This window comes from Pseudonaja textilis, chromosome 3, assembly GCF_049901715.1.
Source record: "Pseudonaja textilis isolate UNSWEBS1 chromosome 3, rPseTex1.2, whole genome shotgun sequence".
Taxonomy (NCBI): Eukaryota; Metazoa; Chordata; class Lepidosauria; order Squamata; family Elapidae; genus Pseudonaja; species Pseudonaja textilis.
In genome coordinates, this window is record NC_141992.1 from 46,814,868 (window position 1) to 46,832,752 (window position 17,885).

The window sequence follows — 17,885 nt, forward strand, 5'->3', positions numbered from 1 at the left end:
GAATCTAAATTTCTTTACTGAGACTTTAATCAATGCCTCCATCTTACCACCAACCAGTGCTGAAAAATCAGAGCACTAAGAGAAAACAGAATAAGGAATGGTCCCTTTTTTTCAGAGGTAAAACATGCTTTGAAGAACATTGCAATATAATGATAGAAGTCAGGATATTTTCCTTCACTAAGTGTACATCTTGCATTTCAATCAGAGAAATATCAGAAAATCCCAATGGGCCACAAAGTTTATCAGCCAGTGAAAGCAAGTAACAGAGCTGTTTCTATATACTTTTTTAAATGTAAAGGCTAAAACTGAAAACCCAAAATTCCCAGACAGCAAGTACCAACTGCTGGAAAATCAAAGCTTTTCAACAAAATACAGCTGCTGCTGCCATTTTAGAATGAAGGGAAAACATATCTTCTGTAGCTCTACTTCTTTTGTCCACACAGAAAAGGAATTTTCTGAAAGACATTTTTAAAAAGATATTTCTGATTTAACAAATGAGATAGCAGATGGGATTCCTGAAACTTCAGTTTTGTATGTGCACCCTTGTTTTATGGAGAAATACTGAAAATAAGAGATGGATACAAAATAATTCTACTGACAAATTACAGAAAATACAAACTTACAAAGCTCAGCATCAAAACAAAACACTCTGGGCTGTATGAAGCCAGACAGAAGAGTTACAGCCAATGTGCTGAACTATAAATGCACTTGCAGAAATTATTCTTAAACTCTGCCCTTGATAAATGTACTAGCAACCTTGTGTCTACGCCTGGACAACGCTGTCCCTTCTTTCCTCTCCCAGTAGCTCATGCTAGAGAAAGGATTAGTCCAAACCTTCCATTTCAGAGATTTCTAGATCTTGAGAAATAGTCAGCCGAGTAGTTCTAAACACCCTCGGTTTTTAAAGGCACAACAGTAGATATCCAGTTGGCACCAGAAGCCACTTCTACCCCTGGTAAATTGTATTCAACAATGTGGGATGACCTGAAACCAAAGAACTAGAAAACAAGAAGGAACTCTAATTCTGGAATTCTGTACTTGGCAAAATGAGAGGATAAACGTCTGCAGTGCCCCCAATTGATCCATTTGCAATTCTAGGAAAGAAGATTCTCTGAGGATGAAGAGCTGCAGCAGCTACTGTAAGCTAGCAGCATATCATTCTTATGCAGAGACAAAGTTAAATCCATGTAGCCATCAGTGCTTCTAAGGCATTCTTTCAGATTTCACCTTAAATTATCACAAATTGCTGGAGATAAAGAAAACAGCAACTGGGGAGTCCAGTATTTCCACTTGGCTCTTAACCAGGAGGGCTGTTCTGCCTTTCCAGTGCCCTATCTTAAGTGTGCAGAGATCACGAGAAACTGTTCCTTCTTACTTCACTCCATCAATTTGTTCACTTCACTTCTTCCTACGAATCTTGGGCTTCTTCACAGGCCGGAGGTAAGGATTGTCTATCAAGTTCTCCTCTCCATTTCGACTGCCAGAAAGGGAGGTATTGTGCTGAAGTACTGATGCGTTCTCCTTCTCAGCTCCTGAATCATCCTGGCAGATAAGACATAAAGTGAATATTATCAGATTTGAAACTGAAAAATCAGTATCCATAAGAAAAACTAAGATAGAAGAGAAACAGATATATAGGACCCCATGCAACAGGCACCCAACCCTGGTACATCCCAGAGAACACAATGCCTTCTGCTGAATAATGGAAAAAACATTCTGGAATTAAAGTAGTATAAGATTGTGCATTGATGAGGTTTGCTTTTCAGGATTAAAAGCTGCTGTTGAGGAAGAGGGAAGAATGAGGTAATTCATGCCAGAATCCTGTTTTGTATGTAGTTTTGAGGCTGTATTACTCGGAACTCTGGTGATCTGGCACTATTTTGTTTTTAAATGGATATTTTGCCACTTTAACATTTAACCAGATAGCTTCTGCTAATGGATGATGTTGCCATAGGCAAAGCTTCCCCAACTTCTATCCTCTTTCTCAAACAATTGAACCAGTGATCCCTATCTTGCAATGCTATATGTTTAATTGTCCACAAGGTTGTTCTTTTTCTGGAAAACTCTCAATTTAATCCACCTGTTAATCCACATGCCAGATTCCTGCCAAATGAAGATGGAAGCATAGCTCTCACCTATCATCAGTATAAACCTGGATCAGACTGCAGCAATATTAGACTGTTCAAATCAAAACCAAGGACGTGTTTTATCTTTCTACATTTCTCTTCCCTTATACAGGTTCATTCTTTAGCTGCAAAAGCTGCCCCAAAGAGGAGGACTGGGAAAATTCTTTGCTGACTCGAGATTCATGCCCAGTGTCAGCAAAATAGTGACTACTTGTTTCCATCCCAACAACAAACTTGCCAATGTCACCCCAAATAATTACTGTCTCTCTTTTGATCCTCACCCCAAATACCTCGGAGTAACTTTGGATCAGACTCTCTACGATAAGAAACACCTAGAGAACATGTCCGCTAAAATCAATACCAGGAACAACTTACTCCAGAAACTAAGAGGATCTAGATGGGGAGCCTCAGCCTCTATTCTCAGAACATCAGCACTAGAGTTGGTCTACTCCACAGGTGAATATTGCACTCCATTTGGCTTAACAGCTGCCACACTAACAAGATTGATGCTAGACTAAATGATACAATGAGGATCATAAGTGGCTGCATAAAATCTACTCCTACTTGCTGGCTCCCTGTCTTGAGTCACATAGTACCACCAGCCCTACGAGGGCAGGAAGCCTTAGTGAAGGAGTACAACAAAATTGTGAGAAGCCCTCTTCTTCCTGTGCACGCTGATCTTCCTCATCTATCAATTGGCAGGCTTAAATCCAGGAAGCCCTCTCTGGCATTCGCTCAAGCCCTCTCTGGCACTCCATTATTAGCTGTCTAACAACTTTCACATCAACCCACAGTAGAAAGCCAAATGGGCTGCTGAACACCCAGATACAGGCAGTTACGTAGATGTTTCTACACAAAAGGTGCCAGGTTTTGACCTTGCACACCAGCATTGGTCAACTCTGAACAGGATCTGTACCAACATGGTGTCTGCCAGGACTTATGGTTTAAGTGGGGTCTTGTCTCTACCCTTTAGTGTGACTGTGGTGCTCCTCAACAAAATATCCATCACATTGTGTCCGAATGTCCATCAAGAGCTTACACCAGCCCAATGCCTGATTTTTTTTCAACACAAACCACCCTGTCCTTGAATGGCTGGGTGGAACTACTTTAAGTCCATGTATTTGCAATATGCTAAATAAATAAAACCAGAGAAGGATATACAGGTAGTCCTTGACTTACAACAATTCACTTAGTGACCATTCAAAGTTACAATGGCACTGAAAAAAAGTGACTTATGACCATTTTTCCCACTTATGACATTGCAGCATCCCCAGGGTCACATGATCAAAAGTTCAATGCTTGGCTACTGACTCATATTTATGGTTGTTGCAGTGTCCCAGGGTCATGTGATCCCTTTTTGTGACCTCCTGACAAGCAAAGTAAATGGGGAAGCCAGATTCCCTTAACAACCGTGTTACTAATTTAAGAACTGCAGTGATTCACTTAACAAATGTGACAAGAAATGTTATAAAATGGGGCAAAACTCACTTAACAAATTTCTTACTTAGCAACATAAATTTTGGGCTTAGTTGTAGTCATAAGTAGAGGACTACCTGTATTACAGAGGAAAACCATACAGCCATGTGGTAGGCTTGCTCTTCTAACTTTTAAGCATTTTTTGCACCTAGGATTATGAGGCAAATTTGGACCTGATCCATAAATTTCATTTACAAGGTGGCAATTCAATACCGAATTCCCAGAAATTTAGAACTTATATTACACTGAATGAAGCAAAATGTCGTGAGTTCTACCATGCTCATCTGTAAAGCGAGGTTCTCTGTGTCCGTCTGGTCATCTTGTTCAGAGGAATCAGTCTCTTCCATCTGCTGCATCTCCAATTCAGAAGGAAGCAGAGCTGTCAGGTAGGGTATTGCAAAAGGCCTGGCAGCTATCACTGAAGATAAAGAAGGAGAAATGACTTTAGAAACCAATCAGAAAAAAAGTGATTTCAGATTCTTCTCTCAGATAATCAGCCTAAAATATAAGAAGCATAGGAGGAAAGCTGGTTTTACAAAGAAAGAAGCAGATTATTTTAGATCATTTATTACTATACAAGCTGTGAAGAGATATACTGCAACTCTGTGTGTAATGGATGCATTATTGCACATGCTCTACACAGGGCTACCCTTGAAGAGTAGTTGGAAGCAATAACTGGTACAGAATACAGTGGACAGACAGTTCTGGAGGCTCCTCGGCTGACACACATAACACTGCTGTTATATGAGCTGAACTCACTGTCTATTTGTTTCTGGGTCTAATTCAAGGTGTTGGTCATCACCTTGAAAGCCATTTATGGGACAGATCCAGGGTACCTCAGGAACCACCTTACTCCAATTGGACGAACTTGCTCCTCTCGTTCCAACGGAAAGGGTCTACTTTGGATTCTATCAGGCAAAGAATTTTAGTTGGTGGGATCCAGGAGAAGACCCTTTTCTGCTGTGGCCCCCACCTTCTGGAATATTCTCCCATACCCCTGACTTTCCCCAAACAGCTTAAAAGCTTGGCTCTGCCGTTTGACCTGAGGGCCCAATAGGGGGCTGCGACATTGGGGGTGGCTGGCAGTGTAGATGATCTGCATGCCAAAGGCACAGCTGGAACTAAGGTTTCCCCACTCCTGGTCCAGCACCTTAATCTCTAGAGCAAACATGCTCTACTAGGCTTAGTAAACATATTAAAAAAACAAAACACATCTCAAAACACACACACACAAAAAAACCTTCCAAAAATGTTAGTCCCCATTATCTCCACCATCTCAACTACATACAGTTGTGGTCATAAGTTTACATACTCTAGCAGAATTTATGATTTCTTGGCCATTTTTCAGAGAATATGAATGATAACACAAAAACTTTTCTTTCACTCATAGTTAGTGGTTGGCTGAAGCCATTTATTATCAATCAACCGTGTTTACTCTTTTTAAATCATCATGACAACAGAAACTACCCAAATGACCCTGATCAAAAGTTTATATACCCCAGTTCTTAATACGGCGTATTGCCCCCTTTAACATCAATGACAGCTTGAAGTATTTTGTGGTATGTGTGGATGAGGCTCTTTATCTTCTCAGATGGTAAAGCTGCCCATTCTTCCTGACAAAAAGCCTCCAGTTCCTGTAAATTTTTGGGCTGTCTCGCATGAACTGTACGTTTGAGATCTCCCCAGAGTGGCTCAATGATATTGAGGTCAGGAGACTGAGATGGCCACTCCAGAACCTTCACTTTATTCTGCTGTAGTCAATGACAGGTCGACTTGGCCTTGTGTTTAGGATCATAGTTATGTTGGAATGTCCAAGTACGTCCCATGCGTAGCTTCCAGGCTGATGAATGCAAATTTTCCTCCAGTATCTTTTGATAACATACTGCATTTATCTTGCCATCTGACCAAAATTCTGACCAAATTTCCTGCATTGTAGCTCACACATCTGCTAAACATCAGCGATCCACCTCCATGTGTCACAGTAGGAATGATGTACTTTTCCTCATAGGCCTTGTTGACTTCTCTCCAAATGTAGCATTTATGGTTGTGGCCAAAAAGCTCAATTTTGGTCTCATCACTCCAAATGACTTTGTGTCAGAAGGTTTGAGGCTTGTTTCTGTGCTGTTTGACGTATTGTAAGCGGGATACTTTGTGGCATTTGTGTAGTAATGACTTTCTTCTGGTGACTCCACCATGCAGCCCATCTTTCTTCCAGTGCCTCCTTATTATGCATCTTGAAACAGCCACACCACATGGTTTCAGAGAGTCTTGTATTTCACCTGAAGTTATTTGTGGATTTTTCTTTGCATCCTGAACAATTTTCTTGGCAGTTCTGGCTGAAATTTTAGTTGATCTACCTGACCATGGTTTGGTTTCAACAGAACCCCTCATTTTCCACTTCTTGATTAGTGTTTGAACACTGCTGACTGGCATTCTCAATTCCTTGGATATCTTTTTATATCCCTTTCCTGTTTTATACAGTTCAACTATCTTTTCCCACAGATGCTTTGACAATTCTTTTGCTTTCCCCATGACTCATAAGCCAGAAACGTCAGTGCAGCACTGGATGAAAGATGCAAGGATCTGTCAGGAGTCCAGGAACTCATTGACCTTTTATACACACACACTAATTACAAGCAAACCTGTGAACAAGCAAACAGGTTAGGATGGTTACCTTTAATAACCATTCAAACCCCTTTGTGCCAACCTGTCTGCATGTTATCAGGCCAAAATCACCAGGGTATGAAAACTTTTGATCAGGACCATTTGGGTAGTTTCTGTTGTCATGATGATTTAAAAAGAGTAAACACGGTTGATTGATAATAAATGGCTTCAGCCAACCACTAACCATGAGTGAAAGAAAAGTTTTTGTGTTATCATTCATATTCTCTGAAAAATGGCCAAGAAATCGTAAATTCTGCCAGGGTATGTAAACTTATGAGCTCAACTGTATATAGATGACTTTCGGCTACAAAAAAAGTTACCTGCCTTTCATCCTAAGCATTAGGCATCGTATTGAAACAATGTATTCTCCCCCCAATTGCAGCTTAGACACCTCTTACAAGGAAAAGTGCTGACATCATCTTTGAAAAGACTCTGTGTCTCTCCAGTTTTTGCCATGAAGCGGGTCAAAGCTCTTTCAACATCTCGTCTCTGTGAAGCAGCTTTTTCTCGTAAGATCTGATAATCCAGTACAGGCTCCCGATAGGTCTGTAGGCAAAGGGAAGGAAAACAGAAATAGAGATTGTGCATTAACTTATCACATGCCTTTCCCCCACTCATTTGGTGGGGGTGGGGGTGGGGAGGCAAAAGAGCCAGTCACTCACGCACTTCCAATGGAGAATCAAAGCTTTTTATTCATGGCATGTCTTCCAAAAATAGCAGAATTTATATTCTAGGAAACTGAAACATACTACCATACATCTAACACTGAGGGAAAAAAAATTTCTGGATATAGTTCTGTTTTATTTTATGATTTTTAACAATATTTTATTATTGTTTATGTAAGACTTACTGGTGTTTTGATATAAGTATGAGGATCCGGAAACTCTGGGAAATGGCTAGGGATGTGAGAAGGATGAGGTTTGTTCTGTCCAGCTGTCAGGGCTTTTGGGGTCACAGGTTGATTTGTTACAGGTGCTGCAATTGAAAATGGAAATTTGATGATGACAACTTCTACCACAATGCTATCAGTCAAGCTGAAAAGAAAGATAATGCAGTTCTGCCATTTAATATGACAACTTGTTCAGACAAATGGAATGAGAACATTGTTCAGGAAGCAAAATATGAAAAAGCAAAATATTTAATGCAGACCAATCCTGAAATAACACATGCTAACTAATTTGAAACCATCAAAACCATAGAAAATTCTACTTGGATTTGTCTTCCTCTTTTCCGTTGATTATAAATCCAGTGCCATCATGTACTTTTTCCATGTTCTCAAGTTTAATAACAAGGAACATGGATTTAAAAAAAGGATAATAAGATCTATATACAACCAGTTCATATTCAGGGCTCAACAGCGCTGTTCTAAATTCCTTAATTAGCTTGATTTTCTAAGCAAAGGACAGAGATCCTCTAATGGCTGTTAAAAATGGGATTATCACTCACCTATTATTAGCTCTGAATCAGTATAAATAGTCCCGCCCAGATCTGGACCCTCTGATTTCAATGAAAGATACTTAAAGGTCTGCCAGATGCTCCTTTAACCACTGATTTCAACAGAAGTTTGATGGCCATTAAATCTGCTTAAAACTGCAGATACAGTATATTGTTTAAGTGTACCACAGACATTTTTAATAAAATACTAATGCAATAGCTTGAAAAGCCATATAATGTGCAATAGATATAAGTCAAGCATGCTAACCTTTCATTCTATATAAATAGCTAAGAAAGTTGATTTCAAGAAAAGCAGGCTTCCCAACAGAAAAGGGTACATAAATATTTATTTAATGTGTATGTCTGCTATAGAAATTATTCTTATTTTTGAGAATACAATACCATATTAAAGAGAAATTAGCACAACCCTAAGTCACCTAAGCAAACTTTTGAACTAATGCATTGCATTTCTTCTTGGGAAATACATAAAGAAATAAAAGCATACTAGACAACAGCTTACATACGTGCAGTGATCACCATCCGCTGGGAACGTTTAGCATATGCAGGGAGCATCTCCACATTAAAGCCTAGAATATACAAAAAGAAACAGCATTTGAGCAAGTCAGATCCAGAATGCATTTGAAATTACTCAATTAATTAAATTCAGATGCACTAGTTGGGCTGAGGAAACATACAGGAGTATTTTATTATTCCCCTCTCTATTTCTACCACTGTATTTCCCAACTGGGCAACTTCCAGCTTGTGGATTTTGAGTCCCAGGATTCTTAACAATGGCTATACTAGTTGGATAATTCTGGGAACTGAAGTCAATCTACTTGGAAGCTGCCCAGCTAGGAAATATTGCTCTACAGAGTTCTACCTAGGACCTGGGCCAGTAGAATAAGGATATATCCAAATAGATCAGTCTGTTTTGACAAGTTGATATACATCTCCTAAGAATGCAGTCAATCGCATGTATAGAGTCAGTATCCATGTACACATGATCTGCACTCAGTTCTCACTTTTATCAGATTGCAGAAAAATATGTGTAAAATCTACTTCATACTGAATATAATAAGTATTTTACATTCAATGTTATATTGCAAAATGTACATCATCTCTTCAAAACCTTATATAAACATAATTCAGCTCTCCTGTTCAGAAAAAGGAGGATAAATGGATGGACTAAAAGGGCACTCAAAGATCCAAGAATGAAGAAAAGCATCCCAAAGCTCTATAAGTCTCCGGTTGCTAATCTTCATGATTTGATTCAGTAATCTAGGATTCATTTTGAGGAAATCAATTGTACATCCTATGTCCGTGATGGCGAACCTATGGCATTCATGCTACAGGTGGCACGCAGAGCCATTTGTGCTGGCATGCGAGCCGCAGGCAAACTTACCTCACTGTGCATGTGCATGCCTTACAGCTGATTTTCGGCCGGCAGGGCTTTTTTCAAGCCTCTGGGAGGCCGAAAATCAGTTATGAGGCACAGTGCCGGTAAGGGGACAGCAGGGAGGCAGCGGGGGAGGGGGGAGATTGTGCACGCATGCACAGGGGGCATGGGGAGGCGCGCAGTGCCTTCTGGGTGCTGGCATGCGAGCACGCCAGCACACACACACTGTTTGGCACAGGAGCCCAAAAAGATTAGCCACCATTGTCCTATGTAGATAAACCATATCAATAGCCCACAGATACAAATCTATTCCCATCTATAGCACAGAAACAGGAAAATATACCATCGTCTTGGCACTTACCTATTTCAACTAAGGTGACCACAATATCTGAAAGGGTTGGCTGTGTCCTTGCAGTATGTTCACAAAAAGACTTGGCACTCCTCCCTATTTCGGAAATATCTGACAAAAGAGAGTTCACCACAGTACTTAAGTTTGAAACCTAGAGTCACTTACATGTTCAATATCAATCTAATTCTGAATTAAGAAAAAACTAAATCTCTGAAAGGCATATTTGGTCTAGTGGTTAAGGCCAGAAAGCAGGAGACTCTAAGTTCTAATCCTACCCTAGCTTTAAAAGCTAGTTGGGTGGCTTTGGGCAGTCACTCTCTCTCAGTGCAACTCACAGGGTTGCTGTTTGGAGAAAAATAGGAGAAGGAAATAACTCTAGTTATTTATAAATGATAAAGATTAAATAAAAACATAATTCTCCCCTGCTCCAGTGTTTAGGTTGCCAAGCAAGAGAGAGATGAATAAAACTGCTATTTTACTCTCCTATATTATATACTATTCATAGTACTTTGTAAAATGAGTCTTTTACCATTTTGTAAGATATGTCCTTAAAATAAATACAAAACAAGAAAGACTGGCCAAAGAGGTTCATTTTTATGTTTCAGGTATTAACAAACTGGACTTTAAAGAAAAATGGATGTTAGCATTTCCCAGGGCTTAATGGGCAAACAGACAATACATTTCATTATAAAGTGAAAGGATTCCTAACCGTATGCACATATATGTATACACACACATACTGATATAGTTTGAGCTGGATGTAACAAACTAGTTACATAATCTTACAAGCATAATCAAGATGAATATACCAAAGAATAATTCTGTATGCAGCAGTTGTGAAATGTTTGTATCATCTCATAGATTAAATTGTATATTGAATTAAATTGAAAATTAAAGAAAGCAATGGATTCCATGATTCTTCATCTTCAAATAATGATAAATGGTAATAGTTCTATAAAAATAGTAGAATCAATCAAGAAGCTCCATATTTAGCAATTAATGTTATTAAATTGCAGAAACCATTCCTACTATTACAAACCCAAAAATATATGCACTGAACGTTTGTAAGGAGAAGAACGAATTCCTACTATCCTTTGCCACCAACAAACATAAATGTACATAACCAGGTACTTAAGTTTATTTGTCTGAGGGATCTATGAGGCAAAAGAACACCATAGCAATTCCTTTCTTTAAATAAGAAAATCAAGAAACTGACCAAAGAATTTGAGTTTTTCAAAATAAGTTTTGACAGAATAACCTACACCAGATAGAGTAGGAAGGTTGCTCAATCTTGTTCTCATATACTTTGTCTGCCTTCCTACACAGAACTTGACTCTTGACGAATGTATCTTTTCTTTTATGTACACTGAAAGCATTTGCACCAAGTCAAATTCCTTGTGTGTCCAATCACACCTGTCCAATAAAGAATTGAATTCTATGCTATGCTATGCTATGCTATGCTGCTATGCTATGCTCCTGGTTTGGCAAAATCACAGATGATGTAGCCAACACTGCTGAATCCTTTCAAGACACTCCAAAATAAACAGAACTGCAGAGAGTGGAAATGCCTGTGTTTTGCTATTCATTCAGTTTTGATCATTGTTTTCTCACACTCTAATGGATTTTATAGAGGAAAAAGTATTTAAGCCACTATTACATAATTGAGAATACTCACAGCTCTGAAGCATCTCTGTCATGGTTTCTACAGCAGCTTTCTCAGCACTCTCAAATCCAGCCTCTGTCAACAATGAACTAACTACTACCTGGAGAGTCCGTCTTCGAGCCAGATAGTAATTATCCGCTGGGGTTGTAGAATGTTTACTACCTGATCGCTATTGAAAGAGAAACCAGGTAAAACAGAGTGAATGAAGGAAGAACACAAAAAAATGCAGCAAATGACAAGGGTAATTATTGAATGATTTTGGTTATTAACCAGTCTACAAAAGTCCATATAGGAGCTGGTTCACACCTCACACTAAAGTAAAATTTTTCAGCACCTGTATATGATTTCCTGAACAAGTAGTAATGGATTAACTTGCACATAATATTAAGCCATTATGTGTGCCTTTACGCATCCTATTAACCCAATCTTCCTGCAAAGCCAACTATGGTTTACTGCTATGTGAATAGCAGTAAACCATAGCCTGAATAGCAAAAAATCAGTTTCTAATTAAAGTTTTGTTAGTCAGAAAAGGTGCTCCCAAACTTCTGATGTGAAAACTCAGCATTTTCTTCACAATCCACTTTTCAGTGACTAGGGCTAAAAATTGTTTATATAATTTATATGCCACTCAAATTTTAGATATTATGATTGGTTTACATAATGTACAATTAAAAATAAAAATCAATTACAAATTATTAATGTATCATTTGGTGATAGCTGAATCTTATTTAACCATGAAAAATGTTCTCTCCTACTAATTCATGAACCCTGACATAAAAACAATAATATGGCTTCAACATGCATTGTTTTCCTCTTCTCATACCAAGTCCAGGTGACCAATTACTCTAGAACAGGGGTGTCAAAGTCAATTTCATTGAGGGTCACATCAGAGTTGGGTTTGACCATGGGAGGGTGGGGAATGGGGGCATGGCCAGCTCAACATCACTCATGTCGGGGCACCTGTGGTCCTTTGCCAGTGGAGCCCTACCAAAAGTTTGATCCCATATTTATACTCTTGTTTGAATTGATTGCCATTTTCTTTTAAACACTCCCTTATTTGGCTATGACACCATTAAACATTCCCAAGTATAGTGTTTTTCTTTAAATAAAAATATCGTGATTGATCTACGGGGTATGATTCTTGCTACGCTCTGTACTTTCCTACATTCCTAAACTACTATGCAATCCCAGGAAAATCTAGGGTGTTCCTCAGAACGTGCCAAAAGGGACAGCCTGCACTAAACCTGAATTTCATCTTTTTTGTACATGCATCATGAACTTGAGCACATGTATGAAAGGGACAGACCTTGCATTGCCATGGGGCAGCTTTAAATCTAGCGGTATTTTCGCTCAAGGAGAGATCCATCCTTAAGTTTATGAATAAAAGAACTGTTGCACATTACACCAGGTGGACAACGCTTGTGTAAAGAGCTAGTAAAATAAAAGGGGAAAGATAACGCATTTGAAGTGTTGGCTTCCTAAACATGCTTGTGCTGATCTCAGATGGCTGTGTGCATGTTTGGGATGCCGTCGTAGATGCCAGGCGTTTATCACGCCTTTTGCAGATACTGTAAGGAAACCTACCAAGGAACTGAATTCCTTCCCTCGACTCGGAACCGTTTGAAAGGGGGATAGACAGTTTCTGGAGCCAATCAGAACCAAAGGATCCCGCAAATCATAAATAGCTCGCCTCTAAAGATTCTGTGCCAGAACAGAAGCAATCCCTTGTACCTGGAGCCTCGCGCCGGCCCAACCGAGAAGCTGCGAGGTAAGCCCGAGAGGGCTACCAGATCACACGAACGCAACTTGATTAATGTACAGGATGTACCACAAAAAGAAATCCCGGAATCCTCCTTACCGTGATAAAGGTACTAGACCCACCAGTACCCGGGTCTGCCATCTTGAATTCGTAGGGGTATATATGAGCATGCGCCGCTGCGCAGTGTCTTGTGGAACTTGTAGTTTCGAGATGAATGTAATTGTAATTGGGTATTGCCGCTCTCGGAATTCCCAGCACACCATTCCGTGCATTTGGTGGGCTGTACATTTAGGAAAAGCTGTGATCAGTGTCTTGAATATTTGATTTTATCTACAATTGTTATTGATAATTAGCCATTTGATTCCTGTCTTCGGGAGGAGTAGGAGTAAACAGTGGTCCCAATGAAACAATACCTTCGAAATACACCGTCGTGAAATGTCAGTGCAAAGTTCAAACACATTTGCGAGCTGAGGATATAAACTTGTGCCATGTTAAATCTGATTTAATTACAGATGAATACATTTTTTAAAAGTTATTTGCTATATCCATCTGTTACATTTAAATATTAACTATATTAAGCTACATTAGAGTGTTGGAAGTTAACCCCCCCCCTTCTAGAAAGATGAAATATTTTAGGATATAGTAAAAAGGCAGAATATTTTCCCTAAGAGAGAAGTAGAAACTCAGAGAGGTAGAAATTCAGCTCCCCTGCTGGGCCTGAGCCAATCTATTCTACATAACAAAGATCCTCTTTATCCCACCATCCATCAGTTTGCAGATTTTTGAAGGGAGTAGTATTACATTTAGACCCTACCTTTGTTCTAAAGATAAATTCTTGGTTCCATAGGGCACAAGACATAGTCCTACCAGATTTCTGCCCTAAGCCTCAACATGATTTGGAACACAAGTGGCATATGCTGGATGTGCGGAGAGCCGTCCGTATCTATGTTAAACATACCGCTACCTTTTTCAAGACAGAAGCGAGGTTCGTGTCCTTCCAACCGGCTTCCTTGGGGAGCAAGATTTCCTCATCTCTGATGGGCAGATGGATCAGGGCACGTATTTCCACTGCTTATGAGACTTTATCACTTCCGGTTCCCAAGAAGCTCACAGCCCACTCTCCTAGGAGTGTAGCAACCTCGGCAGCCTTGGCTATCCAGGTGTCCATTGAGATCTGCAGGGCAGCTACCTGGCATCGCCATCTCCATTTATCTGGCACTATCTTCTGGACTCCTTCGCCTCTGCAGAAGTGGCATTTGGTGGAAGGGTGCTTCAGAAGGTTCTTCCAGGGTTGGACTGAGCGGACCAGATGATGATCCTTCCTTGGACATGCAGGCTTTGGTATGTCCCATTGCTAGACTCTTGTAGCAGCGTGGAGGAGAATGGGCATTGAGAGAGTCCAGACCCACCCTGTGTTCGTCTGGTCTTGGTTGGGGAGGGTTCCTCTCACTGTTTTATTTTCCAGAGACACACTACGTTTGTCAAGTTTCTTTGCTAAAAAAGCTGGGGGCCAGCAGCAGGGGCTGGTTTTTATACTTTGGCAGACTCAGTTCGATTATATCAGAGGGAGTCTTACCCATTGCTGGGCTCTCTCGCAGCGTGTATAGAAAGACTGTGCTCAGGTAAATATACCAATGGCCATTTTCCCCACTTGGAACTGAACCCAGAAGGATATTTCTTCCAACAAGAGCACGTGGCTCTGGTAAAAATACGGCTTTATCCATGTATGAAGAGAACACAAGGACATTTCCACACTATCATTGTTTCTATCTCCTACTGCCTAAAAAAATGTGTATCATGTTTTCTTAAGTGTCTGCAGTCAGTCCTGTTCTTTTGAATGCTGCTTCCAAGGCTGGTTTGGTTCACAGATTTTTTTTCTTGTTTTAGTTTGTCTTGTTGATGTAGTTATTAGCATATTTATGTGCCTGGAATTATAGTTGGTTCTTGAAGTTATCATTTGTGTGTTAGTACTTATGTAGTCCAAAATAAGCACCCAGCAAACCCTCCTCTTCATCAGACTTGTTTTAATTGCCTCCCACTGGAATACAATTTGTTTTTATTTTAATTGTACACTGCCTAGTTGCTTATTAAGCAAATTTGACAAATAATTACCATTACAATATACCATGACAAAGCTTATACTATGCTTTATACGATTACCATTTAATCACTAGTATTCTATGACAATGACATGCTTATATTTCATACTGTTCCATACTATTACTAGCATGCTTCATCATTTTTCTTAAGCCTGTTCTGCCTTAAATCCCTTCTTTGAGATTTCTTCTTTTCTTGTTAATGGCCACCGCACTTTGTTTGCTGGTGGCTGCAAAACTACAATAAAACTTGCAGTTTTATTGGCAACTCTACCATGCTAACCCCCAGGAAAAAGCTCAAATAAGAGGGAAAGAAAGTGGCACAGGTGCCTGCAGTTTTGCTAAATAGCCTGCTTTTCCAAAAGGTTGCATGCCAAAAATTCCAAGAAGATCTTACAAGAGGAAGCTGCAAAGATCTCTAGCATATTTCCTCTTGAAAGAACGACCAAGGTGCCTGAAGCCTCACTAAAGCTCAAAAACTTGAAAGGCAATGAAGAGCTGATGCTAGAACAATGCAAGGAAGGTTAGTGGAAAAAAATTTCTAGAGCATATTTCATTAATGTCCTCAGAACTTTCCATGATCTAGAATCCAGTATCCAGATAATGGTTTCAAAATATTATGCAATTGTCTTGCCTTATTTGAGATTCTATCCATTTATATAACTCTCTTGTATTTTCATTGTTTATGTCTTGTTTTCCAACCCACAATATTTGTTTGCATACTAGGTGTATAGCCCACCTTTTTTTTAGAATTTTGCCCATAAGGTTACATACAGTATATAGCTCTTCCTATTTTTTTCACCCTTAACAACTTTATAAGGTTGGGGCTGAGAGAGAGAGTCTGGTCCAAAATCATTCAGGGAGCTTCTGTGGTTGAAAATACAGTGTAATTTGATCAGGAAAAATGAAATACATACAATGATATAGAATATGTGGTACCTAGTTCAACAGCAAGAGGGATGTAGTGTCCTAGTAGACCACTATTTAAGTATGATCCAGCAGTTTGCTGCAACTGCCAGAAAAGTTAATGCTGCATCAACAGAGAGATGATGTCAAGACAACGAGAAATGATAGTAGAGCTTGACTCCACACTGGTGAGACCACACTTGGAATGTTTCATTCAGTTCTGGTCATTATGATACAAAAAAAAAATGTTGAGACCCTGAAAAGTGTGCAGAGAAGACAAAGATGATAAGGGGTCTGGAGGCTAAATCATATGACAGATAGTTGAGGGACCTATACATGTCTAACCTAAGAAAAGGATCAGTGAGGACCTGATAACTTCTAGTATTTGAAGGACTGTTACAAAGAAGAGGGGATTGACATTGACTTATTTTCTAGAGCACCAGAGGCCAGGACAAGAAGTAATGGGTAAAACTTTGTCAAAGAGAAATATAACCTAGAAGTAGGAAGAAATTTTCTGAAAGTGAGAGAATCAGTGGAATAACATGCTTCCTTGGATTATGGGTGATCCATCACTGGAGGTTTTCAAAAATAAACTGGAACCATTTGACTTCTATGGTACAAAAGTCCTGTCCTAAGAAGGAGGTTGGACCCTCAAGTTCCCTTCCTGCCCTATGTTTTTGAATTCCTGACTACTATACCTTGTTAGCCCCCAAATATATATTTGCTTTCATACATATTTTGAGATATCTTCTGAAAGTTACAAGAAACATGGGATTGTTGGATGGTATTTTGAAACATTTCCTACATAAATGTAACTTACGTAAGAGTAGATAGTTCAGCAGTAGGATAGTGTTCCATCCATTGATATTGGCCAGCATTCAAGCATTATTTCAAAAAGTATCCTATGTATGTGGCTTCCCATCCCATCTACTCTATGCTTATCTTTATGAGTTCAGAATTCCTGGAAAATATGCACAGAAAAGAACAAAATTATAGAGCAAATAGCAGAGAACTGTGGCAACATTTCAGTAATATACTGTTACCTGCCTCCCACAGTTATTTAAAGAAGTGGTTCTTTTTTAGGATATTCTAAGGCACAGAGGGACAAAGATCCTCTATTTTTAATACTTTTTTTAAAAAAAGGTTTAAACATAAGGGTGAAGGGAAGAAACAACTCTTTGTGAAATTACATGTTCTGTACCTCTGTATGAAGACAGGCTGGAGCAGAAAGGATGGTTAGCTTTTTCAGTTACTTGCTGGGCTCCAAAGCCTAAAGCGAGTTTAAGAAATTGGAATGATTGTGCTACACAGTAGCCTCTTTCCTAGTTCTGTATGGGCCAGCTGTGCCTTGGAAAAAGACTCTAATAACTTTTGGCAAAAGCTGCAGTGATCATTTATATTCAAAACCAGGAGCCAGTGCATTCAGATCAGAGTCTGCCAGTCAGTACATGATAGTAATTTGATGTATCTGAGCTACTTGCTAAGTGAAAAACACAGCTGGAGTTTCAAAAGGGGTTCATTTTTCAGGCTACCAATAGATGATTTCCCACATCTATCATTTGCTCAGATTTGGACTTGGTTTCAATCAATTTTCTTTCACCATATTTCCTATCGTCTCATATACTGTACTATAGGAATGGGCATTGCTGAGAATAGACTCAAAACATCTCATGATTCAGTAGTAGCTGTTTAGGTCCATTGTTCTGCAGGACATATGCACATTTTTTAAAATTTGTTCTATCAACATCCTTATCTCTCTTTGGGGAGGGAGGGCTGGATCATTGTTGCAGTGGGAAAATTACAGTGCTGTTTTATTTTCCCTTTTAAAGTCAGCTATATTGTCTTCTGGTTTGCTTTCTTCTAAGTTAGTGATTGTTTTAGTAGAACTCTTCTGAATATCAAGGCATGTATGTGTATATTTCAGACTGTAGAACAGGAAATGTTTCACAGCCCCTCAGCACCCCACTTCCTGTTTAACTATCACACATGTGGCAGAGAGAAGGTACTGCTCCAACC

At 39.4% G+C, this 17,885-nt stretch overlaps 1 protein-coding gene across 1 annotated transcript; it reads right to left on the reverse strand.

Annotated features, from left to right (window-relative positions):
• On the reverse strand, nt 1-13,046 carry TAF8 (TATA-box binding protein associated factor 8). Its single transcript, XM_026715626.2, has 8 exons — nt 12,967-13,046; nt 11,121-11,277; nt 9,458-9,556; nt 8,225-8,287; nt 7,117-7,241; nt 6,665-6,812; nt 3,878-4,020; nt 1-1,542 (listed from the first exon to the last, which is right to left on the reverse strand). Exons 1-8 carry the CDS (start codon nt 13,006-13,008, stop codon nt 1,399-1,401), a joined length of 921 nt encoding a protein of 306 aa, XP_026571411.1. The 5' UTR covers nt 13,009-13,046; the 3' UTR covers nt 1-1,398.
• Nucleotides 13,047-17,885: the final 4,839 nt, after the last annotated feature.

Excerpts from the sequence above, each read along its gene's own strand:
- TAF8 (XM_026715626.2), bottom strand. The coding sequence starts at position 13,008 with ATGGCAGACCCGGGTACTGGTGGGTCTAGTACCTTTATCACG. Across the intron at positions 6,813-7,116 it reads ATACTTATATCAAAACACCA|ACCTATCGGGAGCCTGTACT; the intron begins GTAAGTCTTACA and ends CTTTGCCTACAG. Across the intron at positions 4,021-6,664 it reads TGATGTCAGCACTTTTCCTT|TGATAGCTGCCAGGCCTTTT; the intron begins GTAAGAGGTGTC and ends CTTTATCTTCAG.